At 41.3% G+C, this 21,007-nt stretch overlaps 1 protein-coding gene across 16 annotated transcripts in view; it reads left to right on the plus strand.

The window, feature by feature from the left end:
• The window catches only part of Ppp1r9a (protein phosphatase 1, regulatory subunit 9A), a 262,790-nt gene that overhangs the window by 176,425 nt on the left and 65,358 nt on the right, over nucleotides 1–21,007 (plus strand). For 8 of the 16 annotated variants that reach the window (XM_006505071.4, XM_006505073.3, XM_017321590.2 and 5 more), the window contains exon 7: nucleotides 3,745–3,810. The exons of the other annotated variants lie outside the window; for them this stretch is intronic. In XM_006505071.4, coding sequence (XP_006505134.1) covers nucleotides 3,745–3,810 — 66 coding nt within the window. The remainder of the gene's footprint in view (nucleotides 1–3,744; nucleotides 3,811–21,007) is intronic. 16 annotated transcript variants of the gene reach the window in all.

The following is a 21,007-nucleotide window of genomic DNA, read 5'->3' on the forward strand; positions in this document are numbered from 1 at the left end:
CCTAGTGTTTCACACTTAGATAAGTCATCCAGTCCAGAGTAAGGTATGGGAGCACACTGATAAGGACAGCCCTTGGAAAGCACAGGGAGGATGCCTGAGGATGCTAAGCTCAAGGTCTGCTCGATGTAAAGTTAGTTCTGTTTTGCTTGCCTGTGTTTAGTTAAAGAGAGGTTTACAAGTAAGAGAGTTGGCACTCAGAGAATTCAGTCATTTTAAACCTCCTCAAATAAGTTTTATATCTCATAATCATTTTTGTTCCAGGTACTTTGAGGATTTGACTAATCACACTTAGCTCCCAAAAAGTTCAACTGAAGCTTTTAGAGTCTCTGTGTCTCTGCCTCTGCCTCTGCCTCTGCCTCTGCCTCTGCCTCTGCCTCTGCCTCTGCCTCTGCCTCTGCCTCTGCCTCTGCCTCTGCCTCTGCCTCTGCCTCTGCCTCTGCCTCTGCCTCTGCCTCTGCCTCTGCCTCTGCCTCTGCCTCTGCCTCTGCCTCCCTCTGCCTGTCTTTGTCTCTGTGTGTCTGCCTCTCTCCCTCTCGTGTATGTATGTGTGTGTGTGTGTGTGTGTGTGTGTGTGTGTGTCAGAGAAAGGGAAGGAGAGAAGAGGAAAAGAGGGTGGGGGAGCTGATTTTCCTCTAATTTCATAGCTTGAGTGAATGAATGAATCTGATGAACATTCATACTTAGGGACATAATATTACTCAAAGTTTCTTCTTTACATGTTGGGGCTTATTTAGGTGTTTGTTTGACAAAAACAAACAGAATTCATTGCCACTTGAACGGATTTTTTTAGGGGAAAATGATTGCATAAAACCTGGGATCATACACTTGTCTACGAGTCAGTCTCACTGAGCCTCTAAAGCACTGGAGATAGATATTTTCCCCCTGTAAATTTAGTAGCCAAGATTTTTTTCTAGCTGCTGCACTAGTGGTTAGCAAATTTCAGCTTGATGCTCTCCCTGGCCTCAAAGCCTGAGCCCCACAGCGTAAGCTCACGCTGTGTTTGCCCTCATGGTTCTGTCTCTATTCAGACACACAGAATAACTGGACAACAAAGCATGTTAAGAGGATTCTTGTTTTGAGTGATGGCATTTCTTGTCGTTCTTCAGGTCTGTGAGCCTTTGTTTTGTATTTTTCATAATAGGGGCATTGAATACTTGGACATTTGCTTTACTGTAGGCAGCAATGCGTATCATCTACATAGAGTCCGAAGGAAAGATTAATTGATACAGAAATGCTTTACAAAAAGGATCAAGTTGAATGTCCTCTTCCTTTTACGGGTTGTAACAGTCGAAGTCTGGAGCCCTCTGTGTTACTGCAAGTAGCACTGACTTCCCTGAGGTCAGTCAGGCTTTGTGCTTGTCCTGCAGCCTTCTCCATTCTCAGGTGTCCACAGCACTGGCCATTGCAGGCACAGGCAGAGCAGCCATTCATTCCATCTTCACAGGAGAGATAAAGGCTGTGTGAACAATGGGAGCTCACTCCACGCTTACATCTTCTAGGAATGGCGCTTGATCCAGAGTTTTCATTAACACTACCAAATATTAAGTTGGAGGATTGGGGTGTTTATCTCTGTTTTCTGTTTACCCTCTTTCTCTGTTAATGGAAAGTAAAATGACCAAGATCTGAAGGAAATGAGAAGGACCAATATTGGATATCCAGTGGATAGATGGGCCTTGAATAATTGATTTAATTTCCTGTATAATTGGGCAGTTTGGAGATTTGCGTATCTTTGTTAGGACAGGCTCTGAACGCGTACAATCAGTTGCTTGACTTTCCACTTCCCTGGTAACTCCTGGAATCATCTTGTGATTTCAAATTTAGAATCGTTTCGTTTGCTAATATCTCCTGTGACCTTCCCTCGTCAGAGCCAGGAAACCCTCTGATTACATACAGAGCAAGCAAGTACAGCTAGCTCCTTCCCAACTGAACACCAAGATGAGCATTGCCCACAGAATGGTGCAGCACTTCTGGTTTCGATCAAATTATCCAGGGTTCATTTTAACTTGGAGCACATCACGTTGACAGGTTGCTTGAATTGGCTGTACAGGAAACATCTGGATGTGAGAAATATTTCCTGCAGTTGTTAAAGGACACTAGCCCTTTGTGAAGGGAGAGATTGTCGAGTATTACTTACGCCTCTGTTCATCTGCTGTAACGCTTTAGGAAATTATAAGTCATGCTCTAATAGAATTTGAAATGTATAGATAATCCTCAAACTATTTAAATTTCTGCTGCTTCTGCTTTTCTCCAAATATTTAAACTAGAAGAGTTTCCAATAAGCAAACAGCCAGGTCTGTTTGAATTTGCATTCCCGTTCTGTGCACTCTCTGCTAACCATTCAAATTTTCAAAAGCACAAATAAAGTGGCCCTGCCTGGAGGCCAGAGGATGGGGGCATTGATTCCCCAAAGAGCAGGAGATAGAGAGCCGAAGGCTCAAAGGTTCACATGTGTGCACATCTGCAATGAGGGGTAGCATTTCTGGGGTTAAGAGAAAGAATGTTTATTGGGTCTGTCTTGTCTTGTTTTGTCTTGTCTTGTCTTGTCTTCTCTTCTCTTCTCTTCTCTTCTCTTCTCTTCTCTTCTCTTCTCTTCTCTTCTCTTCTCTTCTCTTTTCTCCTCTCCTCTCCTCTCCTCTCCTCTCCTCTCCTCTCCTCTCTCTCCTTTCCTCTCCTCTTCTTCCTTCTTTGTTTCTTTCTTTACTAATCTGAAATGTATCCATGGAGGGAGGATTCAGTAAACCCCTCACTCAACACCATACAATGAAGCTCTGTGTGCATGGTAAATTTTACTTGAAAAATTTACCAACATTTAATCTTCCATTATAATCTGTAACTGTCCGTGTTCAGCTGGTGTGGTGAGGTGATGTAGTTCTGTTATGTATTTTTGCAGTGACTTGTATTTTTGGCTGTCTTTCTACCTAAGAAGCCTGAAAGGCTTGAAGGCTGTGGTCAGGCTGGCAACAGCACTAACTGCAGCTGCATCTCTGATGTAGAAAATGAATATGGTCAATCTGAAGTTAAAAGGGATCAGTTTACACTCACTATAATGTTATATGACTATTTTACTTCCTTAAAGATCCTTTGATAATGGAGGATTTATTACATTCCAAAGCCTTTTATCACAAGTGACATTTCAACTTCTCTTTAGGCAACAGATTATAACATGATTAATCATCACTTCAGTTGACTCTTTCAAGATACAACTTCTTTTACTATTTGTTTTTGTTACTAGAAACTCATATCATTATAATCATACTGTGACACTTTGTCTAGAAGAATCTTTCAATGTATTGTATACAATTTAAAGCAGCTACTCAAGGGAATATTTGTTTTTATTGTTTCTATGAACATGTAACAGTTGGAAGGAAAGGTGTAATGAAAACTTTGATTGCATGAGTATTAAAAGATGTTTACAAAGATATCTTTTTTGTGTGAAAAATATTACAGGGCTAACACTAAGTTTGACTTAACGCTGTTTGCTGTTCCTGGTTGGAAACAGCTTGGCCCATGGGAGCAAGAGCTGGCAATGTTTGTGGCTAGCTTTTTTATTACTGTGACTATAGCAATGCAAAGAGATGTAACCCTGGGTCTATGATCTGGGGAGCTGAGTGCAGAGGCCCAGCAGTCTCTTCTTTGTACTGGACAGTGTGTGGTCCAGCCAGCATTTGAACTGCTGTGTTTTTCTCTCCTGCTGTTTTGGGGTTGGGAGGAAGCCCCTTTTAATTGTTTCTGTCAACATTTTAGAACACTGTGGCTGAATTGCAAGGAGTGTCTGGCAACTGCAATAACAATAACAACCGTTTCCTTAAGGTTTGTTTTTTGGCAGAAAATTCTGCTTATCTCTGCCCTCTTGCTCGGTGTGTGAAATTAAATATTCTACACGTTTTATTAACTTCCTATTCCCTGAAAAGCATTTCTGGAGCTGTGTGTTTTGTATATTGAATAATAATCTGAAAGTGTGGTTTGAAAACTATAACATTCATTTTTATACACAGGTCTATAAGTTGGACTCACTTCCTTGTGTTTAACCATGGGCATATTTAACCTCTAACTCTAAATGTTCTGTCATTCAAATTAAAGGGAAAACCTTCAGAAAGAAATGCAGCATTAGACCTGGTTAATATTTGCAAAATATAATATACATAGCAATTTATTTTCTGCTTAAATATGATTGTTTTTTAAGAAAAGAATTTTCCGATGCTTTGGTCTTAAATTTTCATTATGTGTTTGGATGAACACAGTATCGAGTCCAAAATAGACAATTTACTTTAAGTCCTCATAGTGGAGCTTACGTGAATCACGTGTGGTTAATGGGGTCAGTGTGTTGATGACATGCAAGGAGCCCAACTTATGAGACAGCTAAATCTTAATTGTGTTCCAGAGGCCACATTTTTGTAGGATCTTTAAATGTCTTAAACTATATTGTTTTGTTTGTAAAACTCAAATATTTACTGATCTCCATCACTGAATCATGAGGTTATTTAAAACATGCTCTGAAAACTATATCCATTCCAGAATGTCATCCTATACCTCATTCTGAGTTTCAAGAATATTCTTTGTGTGTATCACCAGCGATCACAGATAGAGAGAAGTCAGAGCCACCGATGATAGAGTCAGGTCAGGAGTCTTTGCCTTTGCGTGGTCATCCTTTTGTACCTCATTTTATTTATGTGGTTTGGAAAAAATATAATGGAATTATTTAAAATATATCCTTACTATTCTTTCTAGCTGTCATAGTATAATATTACTCATTTCTGAGCTAGATCCAAAAACAACAGGAAGCCCTACTTTGTCCAGTCCTTTCAGGCCATTTTGTTTCTCTGAAAGGACAGACTGTCTGCCGAGCAGCCTGTTTCATTCAGTGAAACAGTTTATCACACTGAAACCACGGAGCACGAAGTGCTAAAGAGGCAGCATGTGGACAAGTATAAATGACGTTTTACAACTTTGGACATATTTTATTTTTTTCAGTTGAATACAGTTTTTTCCCAGGAAGCCAGCTTGCCTCTTAGTAAGCAGCTGTGTGCTGTGGTTGGTTTAGCCTCTTGTTATTGAATTGTTCATTTTCTTGGTGTTTAGGGTTTTTAGTTTTTTGTATAATTTAGACATTAATCCTCTGTCAGATAACTAGCACACAAAGATTTTGTTTTTGTCCCATTCTGTAGATGCCTCTTCAGTCAGTTAATGGTTACTTTGTGGCACAGAAAACTTTAATTTCATGAAGTCCCACTTGTTCGTGATTGGTGCTTTAGTCCTTCCCAGACCCATGTCCTGATGGACACCTCTTCCTCTTTCCTCTAGCACTTTCAGATGGAACTTGGAGATCTTTGATTGATGTGCCATTGATTTTTCCTTTGGGTTGAGAGACCAGGGTGAACTTTCCCTCGTCTACAACCACATGCCCAGTCTTCCCTGCACCGTGTTTTGAAGATCTGTCATTTCTCCAGCATGCACTTTTAGCATCCTTGTCAAAAGTCAGGTGGCAATAGGTCCATAGGCAGGTATATGGGTCTTATTTTCTATCCCATTGATTGTGTCTGTCTTTGTGCCCCATACCATGATGGTTTTTCCATTCCTGTGGCTCTATAATATAACTTTGTGCTTCCATACACATTTTTTTCAGTTTCTGTGAGGAATTGCATTGCAATTTTGCTGGCAGTGATTTTGAATCCATAGATTGCTTTTGGTTTTATGGTCATTTTACAGTATTAATTCTATCAATCCATGAACACAGAAGTTCTTTCTGTCTTCTAGTGTCTTCTTCAATTTCTTCAGTATTTTACACTTTTACCCCAAGCTAATGTTTTCATTCTTTTTGAGGCTACTGTAAATGGGATTGTTTCCTTGATTCCTTTCCAGTATGTTTGTTTTGGGCATAGAGGGTGGTACCTACTGATTTTGGTATGTTTACTTTGTAACCTGCAGCTTTCAGCTCTAGGGACTTCCTGGTGGAATCTCTATTCCATGATGAATAGAATCACGTTGTCTGCAAACAGGGATGCTTTGACTTCTGTTCCTGTCTCTTGTCTACCTTCTCTATCTGGGCACTGGATTAAATGAGAGCGAACTGGTGAAAGCAAACTGGCTTTGTCCTGTTTCTGATGTCCGTGAGAACATTCCAAGTGTCTTGTCTTCATGTGTCATGAAGGTGGCTCTGCTACCCTTACAGCCTTTACTATGCTGAGGTGTCTTCCCTTCATCTCTAGCCTCATGTCAGCTAGCTGAGTTCCTGCTGGCAATGACTAGCTGAAGAGCGCTTGCTGTTGACTGTTTCTGGGGAAGGAAGGGTCCTTTTTATTTTTCCAGAAGTGTGTTCACTGGTTAAGTTGCCTATTTTCCCGGTAGCAACTGTAATTGCACCCAGTGAGTTATTTTTTAAAAAGAAGACATGAAGTTTGGAGGGAACATGTGGATGCTGGTTCTGCAGAAGTTGTAGGGAGATTGTAAGGGTACATATAAGTTTATTATATATATGAATGAACTCAAAAATACATTTAACTGTTATTATTATTATTTTGCTGTTGTTGTTTTTTTCAAGACTGTTTTCTCTATGTAGCCCTGGCTGTCCTGGAACTCACTCTGTAAACCAGGCTGGCCTTGAACTCAGATCCACCTGTTTCTGCCTCCCAAGTGCTGGGATTAAAGGTGTGCGCCATCATCACCTGGCCATATAACTATCTATTTTTATTGAAAAAAAAGAGAGAGTAGACGTGTAGTTTACTATGTGAACATACCCAAAAAATGATGTGCTTGTATTTCTTCTGAAACTCAGCATATATTTGTAGTTTAAAATGTGATGAAGAAAGAGAACTGCATAGAATGCAGGGAGAGAGTCAGTATGAGACACAGCAAGACTGGAGAGGGGATACGGGGAGAGTTTGCCAGCCCAAGCATTTTCACCCTTAGTTACTATGGCTTAGCACTTCTGCAAGTTTTTGCCCTCTGCCACAGGTGAGCATGACTTCTTGCTTTAAATATGCTTGCAATTGAAACACCATAGTCAAAACAACCCAAATAATGTCAAGATCTGTACTATATGAATAGCCTTCTTGTACTTTGAAATCTGTTAACTTAGAAATATCCTTCATTTATAAAAATGATTTTTTGTGTGTGTGAGCAATAAAGAATGCATGGTCATCTGAGCAAGGCCTCATGGTCAGACCTCTGTGCGGCAGCCGTGTGGCTCCAGTCCTTTGATACTGATATGCATGTTACCATACTGATTTATCATCTTCCTGATCCTGAAGGGATTTAAATGGCCATTTACACAGATACAGTTAACATAAAACAAGTTTAAGCAGATCTCAAATATATAACTTAATAATTTAATTATAGCACCATTTTACAATCACCTTTAATGAGGAACAACTTGAATATTATAAAAAATATACCAATTTAGTTTATTTAAGCTAACAGTTTGGTGAAAAAGCATTATCGCCAGATGACATCTCAGGCCATTTCTGTCGCCCCTGATGGCTCCTTTGCAACTCCTCCCAGCTGTATCACCATTCAGCTCCTGTGCTCACACTGTAGAGTAATTTGGGCCGTTCTAGTATATCATCTGAATAATAAATTCAGATGAAATAAATAATAGTACACCCAAAATGCTTGCTTATAATTTGTTCATTTTACCATTACACATATAATACACATTACACATTATAATTTATCTTTAACACACAGTTATTCTGATTGGTATTGGTTTTAGTTATTGTAGACAAATGCTATCCATACTAAAATTTAAATGGCTAGTTGGACAATTGCAAAATACAGCTAGAATGCCATGGGCTATATCCCTATAGGTGGAAATAATTCTACCACCATATGGAGACCCCTGGTACCATAGCTTATTGCTAAGTAGCAGAGAAAAAACATTTTCTGTGAGAAATTATCATCATGGCAGCTTAAATATATGCTGAGTTTCAGAAGAAATACAAGCACATCATTTTTTGGGTATGTTCACTTCTGTCAAAGTCTAAAGGTTAATGTTTCGAGAAATAGAGTTTACAGTCCTAAGGTATGGAACTTAGGGAAGCAAAACACCCCGTGCAACCAAGAGCATCAGAGGAAGCCGAGAGAGAGGAAGGAAGGCAGAAGATGAGGGACAGATAAGGAAATAGGGAGAAAGAAGAAAAGAAAGAAGGATGCAGTAGGCCATTACCAAGGATACTGAATCCCACATGCTCTCTCTTCAGACATGACAGCACATGTGTTGACAGTCACCCCAGTGTCAACATCAGAAATGCAGTAAAACCTTGAGACTGTGTAATATATGCACATATTAGTTACAAACTCGGTCACAAAACCTACTAGTGAGAAGTGAAGCCTAAAAGCACATTAAAATTATGTGAAAGACACTTAGGTAGAATGCCATCAAATTGTGTCTGATGATATACATCAAATGTTGGACATTCCAAGTGGGCATAGTCAGGAATGCTCTGTCGTTTCACATTTCAAAATTGGACAGTTTTTAAATTCTTGACAGTTTGAGAAAGCAAGAAGAGAAATAAATTGAAAAAGAAGAAATAAAACTATTATAGTTCCCAGATAATGATACTATTTGGAAAACTTGAGATTTACATTATTCAAAATAATACAAGGTTTTAGAAAACCTTCTGAATACCCACTATTAAAATACAGCGTGTATTTGACTGCCTACAAATTGGGAGGAAATTGTAAGTTTTAAAATAGCACATCAGTAAAGATAAAATATAGTATAGAAGACCCGCAGAGGGGCAGTTTTATTGAAATATGATAAACCAAGTGTGTGTAAGGCAAATAAATTTTATCCATAAATTGACGATTCAGAAGCTGAATTGAGTCGCTATTCTCCTCATTCATTTGCACATCCAGGCCAGTTCTCGTGAAAGTCCAAAGCAATTTTCAATGACTTTGGTAAGCAGTTGTTAAAATGTATATGAAAGTACAGTGCAATAAGACAACCCTTTCAAATGATTGCTAAAAAAACATGAAATTTATATAATAAAAGCTGAAATTTAGATAGAAGAGCAAATGAGTAGCCAGAATAGTAAGGAACCTAGGTCCAGCTGTGGGCATAGATACTCTTTAGTAGCTGGAAAATTATTGAAAGCATGAGAGAGGACGTAAGCACCACTACACGGAAGAGGAAAGAGAAATCCACCTTCCATCGCATTTGTCTGTCTGTCCATCCAACCAAATATGAACAGTAAGTCCAAACTGAGGGAGACAAGGGTGAGAGAAACATGCTGGAGAAGGACACCACCCGATCTTTGGTTTTGAAAGAAAACGTTCTGTGAAGGAAAGGAATGAGAAAAGGACAGCATTACCGTTAGTAACTAACATTTCTGGAAGGACTACCTCTAAGAACATCAAAACATAAGCCCGAAACTAAAAGAAAGTATTGAAACTAGGTAACTGAGTCAATCTCAGAGACTACCTGTGGGTCCCTGGCATGAGTCGGCTTGCCACAAAATAAGCCTTGGTAGCAGAGAACTGTATTGCAGACTGCAAGGAAGTAGAAATGGAAAAGCGAGGTCAACCTACCTGAGACCCGTGAAATTGATTTGAGTATTCTGAATTCAAGAACGATGGGAAGTTAGGGGAACTCTTAGTCTCCGTGCACAGGAGAATACACTGGCACAACAGCTTTCAAAAAGCAATTTGTTACTGTCGGCCAAAATATGTTCAACAATTTTATCTCTTGTTAAACAATAATATAGTCTCCTTATAGGAAAAGTGTAGCATATCTGACATCTCAGCTAACGTGAGCATGAATGAATACCCTGTGGTGCACTCACAGAGCCGCAGTATGTGAGCATTGAATCAGCTGCCCACTACTAGTGGAGTCTGAACTTGCTATTTGGGCACAAATGCGCACAGCAAAATACAGTATAAGCCCTTTGTTACAAAGTCCTGCCAAAATAGAGATATGTAATTAAAATAAAAATGCAGTTAAAATTAAAAGCAAACAGTGGCAAGAATGATAATATTCTGACAAAATTCTGCACTGGGGTTAATGACTGAAAAGTGGTCAGGAAGGCTCCTTCTGGACTGTGGTGTCTTATCATTCGTCACCTCAGTAGCTGGGGTTATGTCACTGTTCATTGTGCTGTGCATTTTATTTCACATATTGTCAACTTGGTACTTTAGAAATAAAATCACCGTGGGCAGTATCTTATCTTTCACAATTATGTGGCTATAAAATGAATATAACATAGTTCTTAGTATTTGAGGACTTAGAAAGAAAGAAGGGTTAAAACTGTGTCTCATTTTTACATTATGAAAAATTTATGCTACTCCATTGTTGTTGTTGTTGTTGTTATAAGGACAAATCTCAGCTACCTGGAACCCACTATGAAAACCAGGATGGCCCTGAACTAAGAAAAGTCTCCTTGCTAGACATTGCAAGTGATAAGACTATAGGTATGAACTACTACGCCCAGCAGTCATGGTAGTTCCTAAAATAAACAAATATCCTTGGCCAGCCCACTAACTCAGGATATATATTATGGGGCTTACATCTGTGGGGATTTATGGGAAGGGGCTGGACGCAATCAGACCCTGGGACATACTACTTAAAGCTTCAAGGATCACTGAGGTAAAGACCTTGGCATCTTTGCCTTAATAGGCACTTGGCAAGGAATTGCTTCCAGAAAGTACATGAGATTCATGTGAGGACAGGAATGGAATTCCCTTTCGGGGAACAGAGAGTGAGGTTCTCTTTGTCATTCGTATGCCTGTACATTATGAATGTAAATTACATTGATAGCACTGGGGGTTCATTCTTGGTGCTGGTATGATCCTTTTATAATTGATAGTCTTCTATATGTTCATAATTGTACAAATCAGCTTTAACACGAATTATAACCAAGCACATATTTTCTGAGGTTTGATTCATTGTGTGTCACAGAATTACTAAAGCAAGAGTAACATGTGTCCCTCTTGTAACCAGCTGTCTGGTTCTGCAGATTAAAAATTCAAGACAACACAAATACCTCAGCTCTTCCCACAGTTGCACTGTCATCAAAATAAGTACCTAATTGTTTCCTGATCAAGGAAAATGAAACCCAAGAAGCACTGCCAGTTTGAAATTGCAGAGTGCCATTTGGATTATAGAAGTCCGCTTTGGCTGTTGACTACTTACTGCAAGATCTCAGTGGGAAGACAGAGATCAAGGGTTGTCTCTTGGCCTTGGAGTTGTTTATCAGAAACATAAAGACGAGTGGCATCTATCAAGTTGCCAATAGGAAGCATTTATTAAAATTGAACTAAAATTGAGTCATGGAGCATACATTTTTGTCTCCCAAGATGCTTGCTATTTTGCTGTGTGCTTGCAAACACTGTACACACACACACACACACACACAAACACTATAGAAAATTTACATTGTTTTTGAGGCAACTTGTGAAAAGTCCAATGGCCATAGTATAAGACAGTCTTTGCAGTGAGGACTTTGAGGGTGCAAGTGTGAATTTTGGGGCTTCTTCGCTAACGTTTTTACATGTATGTTGATTTTGTTTTCTGTTCTAGAGAGAACTGTAGCAATACAAGTGGTGTTGAAGAGGTAGAGTCTGTTTACTGTAGACCGGAGATGTAGGTGGTAGGCAGTGATGGTTGAGGTCCAGGTGAAAGGAGGTGGAGGAGTCCCGTGTGGGCTTTCTGTTGCTGCCTTTTGTATTTTCTCTTCAATTGTTTGCCAACAAATGTTCAAGGAAGAGAGTCTTTCCCGCCAGAGCAAGGGCAGCCATGTTCATATCAGTATATGCAGACCTGGTATTCTGCTGTCCCTACGTGTACAAAAATCATGCAGTCTTCTTCTCGTTGCCTTTACTTTGGAAAGTAAAGACCCAAGCAACCAGAACCAAAGTGATTGTTGTTTCAATCCTGTGGACACACATAGAGCTTAGAGGCAGGCGCTGAGCCCTGTGTGAGGCTGTGTGAGCGTGAGAAGTGTTGCAGTCATTGTGGTTGGTTGCTAGGGAATCTTAAGGTTTTCGTTCACCAGGCAGATGATAAGTCAGGGCATAGAATGGTCAGTAAGGAAAAGGAGTGTCACGGCTTGCCTGCTGACTCAGTTTCTCCCGAAGTCCATGAGGTCTGCCATGTGACTTAGATTTCTCTGTAGAATGGGATCTTTATATGGTCTTAGCTGTTTGAAGGGAATGTCAGCCCTATTGGGGAGATTCTCTAAGACGGACAAACTCCCATGTATATCCCAAGATGGGTCTTTGGTTGTGTTTCTAGCCATGAAGGTAGAGAAGGAAATATTCTCAGCCTCATCACCCCTTTAAACCTCCTACTCTACCTTACAGCAGATTTAAAGAGATGTTATCACCACAGTGGCGTAGCAGGTTCCTGGGTGTGGATGCATTACAGTTCCTGTGTGGATGAAAGAGTTAGGGATTCATTATGGACTACCTTTGGAAGTATAGTGGTTGTTCTGTGCAACCACACTCAAAAAAAAAAAAAAAAAAAAAAAAAAAAAAAAAAACCCCAAAATGTGCCTTGTGCATTCACTTGCTTTCTGCCTCCATAACTCTGATATCTCCTCTCCCCCACCTTGGCCTCAGCTGGCTTTACATGACTACTAGTGAGGCTGCCTGCCCTTCTGTAGGAGCCTCTGGGTCTGCTAGGGAATGTTGAGGAGAGACGCGCTGAGCCTCCTTCCTCTGTGGATATTGGCTCAAAACTTGTCCTTTCACCCGGTCCCAGGGTGGGAAGTATCACTTCAAGGGACATCTGTTCGTAAGTTTTGTTTGTTTAGGGAAAGATGATAGGTCATCTCTCCAAAGTGCTGCTACCCTGTACACTTGGGGGAGAATTCCTGAGGGATCAGGGTCACTGATGGGTTTGTGTGCAGCCTGTGGGCAGATACTCCCACAGTGCAATCATTTAACTTGGTGTGATCGCTGGTGGCTCCTTGGTTCTGTACAGAATCAGCTTCTCCCTGGCAGGCTCGGGGTGCTGTGCACAGTGAGGTGCTCGGGGTGCTGTGCACAGTGAGATGGCAGCCTCACGACCCTGTGTGTGTGTGTGTGTGTGTGTGTGTGTGTGTGTGTGTGTGTCAAAGGCACACGTCTCCATTCCCTGGTACACCCTCCACTACTTGAGTTATTGATTTACGACAAGTGGAAACATCAGTGCGCTGGGTTTCTAAGGTATATCCTGAGGCTTTATCGGAATTCTACAGGTTGGACTATTGTGTGACTTAGAATTCTGTTCGCAGTGCTCTTCTCCAGTGTTAGACTCACAGGATTCCCTTATTGTTTGTCTTGGTCACTTTGATCAGTCACCCACAGGTGTGTCCTATCATGGGATAATCTATCAGATGCCATGGACTCTATAGAGACAAGAGAGGAAGACGGCTGGGAACCAGCTTCTCCATACAGCTCTTCCCCATGATCCCTGTGAGCAGAGGCTTGCGGGGGCTTTGTTTCAAATTAGCTTTTCAGAAATGTCATACAGCCTAAAAGTGAATGCAGGTTGTGCCTCTTTTAGGGCAGTTCAAAGACTTGCTTATCTGACGCTGTTTAAAATTGGAGGCAGAGGCAGGCAGATTTCTGAGTTCGAGGCCAGCCTGGTCTACAGAGTGAGTTCCAGGACAGAGAAACCCTGTCTCAAAAAAACAAAAACAAAAACAAAACTAAACTAAACTAAAAAAATCGGAGTTTCCTAAGGCCACAACCCTAGTAAACTTCCTCTATTTGAAATCTGTATTCTCCTAGCAGTTCCCTGAATTTGAACTTCCTTTTTCAGCCATCTCTTAATTCTAGCCTTAATTTTAAACTGTTCAAAGCCATAAACTTCTGTTTCATTCCTGTTTAATAGTATCTTCGTATATTTTCTATTTTACTATAAGGAGAGAAAACAGAGAGGCAACCCCTGAGGCTGGGTTTGGCATCCTCTTTCTGAGATGGTACTGTTTACTAGACATTCCCTGTGTCTCCCTGAGGAGCTGATGCTCACCCTGAACATTCTGCCATGTTAACAGCCTGCCTTTCAGGTTTCCTCGAACAATATGTTTAGGGTAGTTTAAACTAATCCATTCCTTAGAATCTATCTAGCCTTCGCCCACTGCCCACTTCCAAAGCCACATCCCTATTATTTTCTCTGCTTTGTTTTGGCAGCCTCCCTTCCTGTGTGAATCCCCTTCCTTCTAAAACATCACCACCCACCAAAACATAGCAACTTAGAATAAGAAATGTCTCTACAGTACACTGTGAGCTCGTTCATCCGGATCTTTCTAAGCTCACATCTGTCCCAAGGCCGACAGTAAGGTGTCAGCCAGAGCTGTGGCCATCTAAGCGCTCAACTGGGAGAGGGTCTGCATCCAAACACACTCGCAGCTGTCGACAGGATGCAGAAGAGCCATTTCCAAGCTCCCTCATGTGACTGTTGGTAAACCTCTGTTTCCTGCTGGCTGTTGGCCAGACATCTCAGAACCTTGTAATGTGGCCCCTTCCTGCTCAGAACCTGGACTCCTGCTTCCCAATAGTGAGGACACAGAGAACAAGCCAGGACAAAAGAGGCACAAGTCACACTTCCTGTAACTAAGTTAGTTACTTCCCTTGTATTTAGCTGCAGCTGAATTGCTAGGTCCAGTCCACACTGGAGAGGAAGGATCCCAGTAGAGCACAGGAAGCAGTGTCACGGAGGTCATTGTGCCACTGAGACACCATGGCCAAAAAAAATAAAATAAAAGAGTGACCTTGGTTTTGAGTATGCCGGTACAAACTAAAGAAAACATTAAAATCCAAAGCTAATTAATGAAGTAGCAAAATTGATACAGAGTACTGAAGAAAAGAAACATGAATTTGAGTAGTTGGAAGAGATTTTACTTAAAGATCTCTAGTTAAAATTGCTATGATAATAATTTATCAGCAGTGTGGTAGGTGAATGAGCTGAGCCCCTGAAGATTGGGAACCCAGGGCTATCCGAGTAATCTAGGTATTTAAACATTTCTCCACTCAAGGCCTGGATAGATGGCTCATCAGCTAAGCACTCTTCCTGCTTGTGCAGAGATCTAGCTTCAGGTCTCAGGACCCATGCTGGGTCCACCAAGGGAGAATCCTATGCCTTTATCCTCCAAGGATATCAACAGTCGTGTGCATGCACCCCTGCATAAACACACACTTACACATAATTTAAAATAGTAAAAATAGATCTTTTAAAAACTGTTTTTCTTCTTGGAGACTAGGTACTGACAAGGATATGAAAACCAACAAGCATTCTCTGAAATAAAGTTTGAGATGCCATAAACAGGTAAAAACATGCACACATCTGAATGTGCTCATGCACAGACTCTCTGTCTCTTGCCATGTGATCTACTGAGCCAGCTCATAGCTCTGTCTGCCGGTAAGGAGATTACTATCATGTGTGGCCCCTTAACTTTGAACTTCGAGAACTGTGAGCTGAAACACCCCTCTCTCTAAAGTTCAAACAACCAAGCTCACAAACCCGGTACATTTTAAGGGACTTAGTAAAGGGTAGAGTGATGAATATGCCTCACAGGCCAGGCATCACACTGGAGATTTGTGTAATTAGTTACTTGAATCCCCTTAATATACAATGACATTGAAATCTTTCAACTTTTCTCTGGGCCTCAGGCTTTTCTGGAGACCTGCTCTCTCTAGTCCCAAAGACGTGCTTTTGTTGTAATACTCTGTAGTTATCCTGTCCAAACAAGAGGGGGAAGATAGTCCTAGTGAGAAGGTCTCACGGTCTGTAAGTGTGTTCTTGCCTGGGGTAGAGCCCTGAGTGTGTCACTCATGTGTGTCGTTAGAACAGTCTCAGAAGAAAGTGCTTCACAGCGCTGCAGTAATGTTTAGACTCTTCAGTGGCTCAATATTTCAAAACTAGGCCACACGGACGTCACTGACCCAGCTTGGAAAAGGAGATGTTCTTTGTGGGGAAGATGCTTTTTGCTAGAATCTTGTGGATGGAGAATGTGTTTAACTGTACTTCACACTGAAAAGTCGAGCTAGCATCAGTGCCTTGTCTGAGGTCTTGCTCTATAGACAGAGTTCTCCTCTATTTTCTCTCAGAATTAAGTCTGAGAATATATGTAACTGGATTCAAATCCAGTAAACAAATTCCCACAAACTGCATAATTAAGGCTATTTTTATGATTAGCACCACTTAGTGTCCCAGGATTCACCAGAGTAAACATTGCTATAGCAAAAATGACTGCAAATGGTTGAGCCTAGCAAGAGAAAATCCCCAGTAGGGCCATTTCGGCCTCAGCTGCAGCTGTGCTTAACGGCATTTCATACTGGAAAGCTGAGATTAACAGGAAAATCAGGCTCTGCCATAGTGTGCAGATGTGGCTGCAACTGTCTTAATTTATTCAGCAAACATTTGTTCAGGGCCTCCTGCGTGCCAAACTGGCCACTGGGATTCCAGGGATAAATTGTACCTGGCACAGTTAAGGAGCTTCCATTTGATGGGAAAAGGCAGATGTGACTGAGAGTTGGAGGTGTGCACGGGGCCAAAGGACAGGGAGCCTCACTTCACAGGGTGTGCGTGGATAGGCATCGTGGACCATGCCGACAGACGTGTGGAGAGGCTGTGAGACACTGAGGCACAGGACTTTGCTTGAGTTTGATATAACTTGCTCCACACTTGTAACACAAGAAAAGGAGTCAGTTTAGGAAAGGAATGTCTTATGTCAAAATACTGATAAAGGATGTATGCGTGGAGTCCTGAGGAATCTCAGGTACAAGGCAACAGCTGGGTGAACGTGTGCTTACCAGATAGAGGCTTTCGGAGGCTTCAGGCTCTGGCACCACCGCAATGTTGGCACCAACAACACCAATCACAAACATCAGCTCTTTTGACTATCTGTCATTTGTCATTCTGTTAAATGCTTTCCGGGCACCATGTCATTTAACAGTGACATCTTGTCTTGGTAAGGAACTATTTTTTGTTTGTTTTCTTTTGCTTTTCACTTGACAGGTGAAAAGATCAAAATTTTGATCTAGAACGTTCCTTCAAATCTCAGAGGCAGCATTTGAACTCAGATCATTGGTCCCCACATTGCCAATGTCCTGTAATTGAAAGCTTATGTTTCTTCAGTAAAACATAGGCTACTGCATACAGGTCCTGTGTGTGCTACAGGCTTTAATATGTCTGCATGCCTGCTTTCCTACCAACCAGGAGGTGACTTGACCAAAAGATGCGGCCTGACAGGATCATTTAATAAAATGTTGCTGTCCCAGTGCATGAGTGTCTTAAGGAAGTGTGAGAAGCAGAGGTCACGGTGGGATGGATAGGGAGATTGGGGAGACTCAAGATCAACAAGGTTAGTGTGAGAAGAATATCTCAGAACCCTGACGGCATCAGACACCCTTCTTCCCTTGCAGAAAATGCAATTTTCATTCTTTTGAAGAACTCTGAAATAATTTTTAGTGATTATATGTCTGGGTGTTGTTTTTGTAAGAAAAAAAGCATGGAACACCAGTCAACAGGTCCTAAAGCCCAGGGGAAGACGTCTCCTCGTACTGAGCATGTCTAAGACTTAAGGGAAAAGACAGATGACATAGAAGGACTTTCAGAATCCCTCTCTTATAATCCCCTAAGCACGGCTGCTCCTGTTTCCCCGTCCTTCCAGGGAGGCCTCCTCCTCCCCCTTATTTTTCCCCTTCTTTCTCAAGATGCATATGCTTTGAGAAAAACAACGACAGGAACTTCAGATCCCAGTAGACACTTGTGCATGACTTCAAAGTGAATTAAATGATAACCAAAGCTGTGGGTGATAGTCTTAATGAAGCAGGATCATGTAAAATCTTTACATTTGAGGAAATGGAAAAGAAGTATATTCTTGATGTTTTCCTCCCTTATAGAGTTTGTTTCTATAGATTGACAATGCTCTAGCATAAGATCGTTGGTTTAGGGGATCTGCTATGTAACAGTGTCAACAACATTACTAATGACCCTTGGGTGAACTCGCTGAGTCCATTTCCCCAAATTAAGATGGTATATTCAGACCCGGTCATCTGGTTGCCAAATGTATATTCCTGGGCCAACATTAGGTTTCTAATGTAGTATTCTTCACTCCCCAATCTTTTAACAGAACCATCAAAAAGAAAAAGGTATTAATGAACAAGGTAACAGACCCTAGAGAGGGATGCTCAGTGCCTGTCAATCTTCATCCCAAGAACTGTCCTTGCCACATCTGAAATAGATCACACAGGGAGGGGAAGAATGCCAAGAATCCAGCTGTTTTAAAGGTTTTACATTTTGTCAGCTGAAAGCGAGCTGGTCACTAGGGGGCTGGGTGGTAGCAGCAGGTGTCTGTGGAGCTCTTTGTTGGGAAGGGGCATTGTATCACTTTCTCCATCTTTCTCTACAAATAGCAGATTTGACCTAACTTTGGGGTTTACGACTTTGGGGCTAATCATTTGTTTCGTATCATTTATTTTACTTGCAGTGTAACCATAAAAATAACTAAGATTCTCAGTACAGATAAAGGAGTCAGAAGAATGCCTTAGTCTTCGTCTACCAAATGTGACTTTGTCAATCCAGATGTTTATGGTATTCAGTAGTAGCTGCCTCCTTTACTCAACGCTCCTGAAGGTGAAAATTTCAAATGATCTGTGAGAGGGAGTGATTACACAAAGTTTTGTAAGACCCACACTCTTTAGTGCTTATAATTAATAAGCAAGGCAGTAAAGGGGACTCAAGACAGTGAAAGACCCACTTCATCTTCAGGATGCTTATAAGGTTGAGTGGAAAAAGAAAATCCTAGCAAATGGAAAGATGGGAAGAGGAGTAATTTCAGCAGAGTTGGCAATAATTTGGATTTGTAGAAGAGAGGAAGCTGGGGAAATAAAAATAAAAGCATCTAGGATTCTTGCTAACATCTTTGCAGAGATAACTCCGATATCTAGCAACCTAGTGTCATGGATAAGGCCAGGACTGTTCTGAGAAGTCAAACTTCCTTACAGTTTTGATTCTGATATCTGAAGGAATGCTACGTGTAATCGACAAGCTACTGTTCAGCTGTGTTCCAGGGTTGGAGTTGGGATGCTTGTAATGGTACTTAAAGTGGACCCAAGCATGTCCTTTCATGTGACATTCTAACTTGGCACTGTGGTCTACAAAGTTCATGCTCAAGAAATATGAAATTGGATTAACAAGAAAAGAATCTCAAAAGAAAACTCACAATAGTTTAAGCTTACGATTTTGCATTGACCATTTGTATAGCTGTCCTCAGCCTGCCTGTGGCTTGGGCAGGTAGTCACAGCTTAGACATGCCTGGTAGACATTTGAGGCTAGTGTCTAAAGAATCCTAGATTTATAGACAGTAAAGTGCTATATATATGTTCAAAACAAATGAGTCCCTAATACCAACCTCTTTTCCTTCCAGTCAAAATGTTTTTTATTTTACTTGAACGAGAACGTGGGGAGAGGACCCAACTCTCCAGTAGCCAGTGTGAAAGCTTACTCTTCTACATGAAGGACCCTAACCTTATATCTGTAGACAAATGCTCAAGGTTGTGGTCCCTGTGTTACTAGCTTCTGTGTATGGAAGAAGAGTCCAGCAGATGCTGTGTCACCGTCAGTGCCCACGGATTTCTTAGTAAACACTGTCTACTTCTGGGCTCCTTAACTAGAGAAATGCTGAGGCACTAGGAGAGGAATCAGAGCACAGTTTTAAAGTTATAGAGAAAGAAATTTGTGCTGTTGACAAAATTTCAAATTGTTATGTTTGGAAAGAAGTCTGAAGGCTATTAAGTGATGGCATTCCAGACGAGGAAGGGTCCCTTGGAGGCGAATGACTAGATTTCCTACATGCCAAGCACAGGTAAAAGGGTGGAACACAGTGGCAAGGTGAGTGTAGCATCCAGGAAAGGAGGAGGGGCAATCAGAAGCCAAGGCTGGTTAATCCTCGGAATCCATCACGCCATTGTTGATGAAGGCTTGCATGAAGGTATTGTGAGTTCCTCTCTTCACTTTACATGTTGAAGAGCTACAACCTGAGGGAGCAGGGATGAATTAAATGAACTTCGCCTTTTTAACCCACTGAATCAGTGATTTATCCTCAAGTTACATAAGGTAAAAATGTCAGGCAATTATTTTGAATTATAGCCTCATAGCCTGGTGCTGCCGAGAGGAGTTACTTTCCAATAATGTTGAGGAAGTCAGTAACAAAGGCACACATTTATTTCAGAGGTCATGAACTCAAATACCTACAGGCTCCTGCTTGCCTTAACAGCAGGACACTACCAGGTCGCAGAGTTCTGAGCTGGAGAGTGAATGCTGGGTGTGCATTGCCGCTGTAGCAGACATGGTCTTATGATGTGCTCAGACCTTGGGCTGTCCGAGATAAAGCTGTCTAAAGCTTAGATGATTTTTTTTTCAGGCTAGAAAAAATAGTTTTATCAGAGTCCTCTGCAGGTATAGCACAGCACTTGTGTAGTTAGAAGCCCCGGGTTGCCCTTTAGCCTACCAGTTCATTGCCTCTGTAATTAACAAACAAAACCCGAGTGATTGAACTCTGTAGTTGACAAGAGTCAATTTGCTAAGCTTTTGAAGTCTTCATTAAGACTTTGCTGGCTCTATGAAGTGCTGACCTCTTATTCCTTCCTCCTTGCACCTGATATTGTACCGCTTATTTACACAGGAAGTAGGAGTTTAAAGACATTCCTCGTATTTTAGGCCATTGGGGTGACTCAGAAGGTAAAGGTGTCTGATGCCGGGCCTGATGATCTGAGTTCAGTCCCTGGACCCCACATGGTAGAAGGAGAGAACAGACTCTCACAGATTGCTTCCTGACCTCTGCATATGTGCTATGGCATGTGTACACCTACACACGTGTACCCACACATAAATAAATGTAACAAAGAAGGCGTTCATTCCCTTTAGCAACGTGGTCTTACTTAGTGAAGCTGTCAAATACTCAGCGTGAGAAACAGCTCTTTCTGCTGCTTCCGCTCACTTTTAAAGTGCACTTGTCTGTATGGTCTGCACTGGGTAATTTGGATCTTCGCACTAACATCTGTTTATAACATCGGGTGCATGAGG

This window comes from Mus musculus, chromosome 6 (genome assembly GCF_000001635.26).
Source record: "Mus musculus strain C57BL/6J chromosome 6, GRCm38.p6 C57BL/6J".
In the NCBI taxonomy this organism is placed as follows: Eukaryota; Metazoa; Chordata; class Mammalia; order Rodentia; family Muridae; genus Mus; species Mus musculus.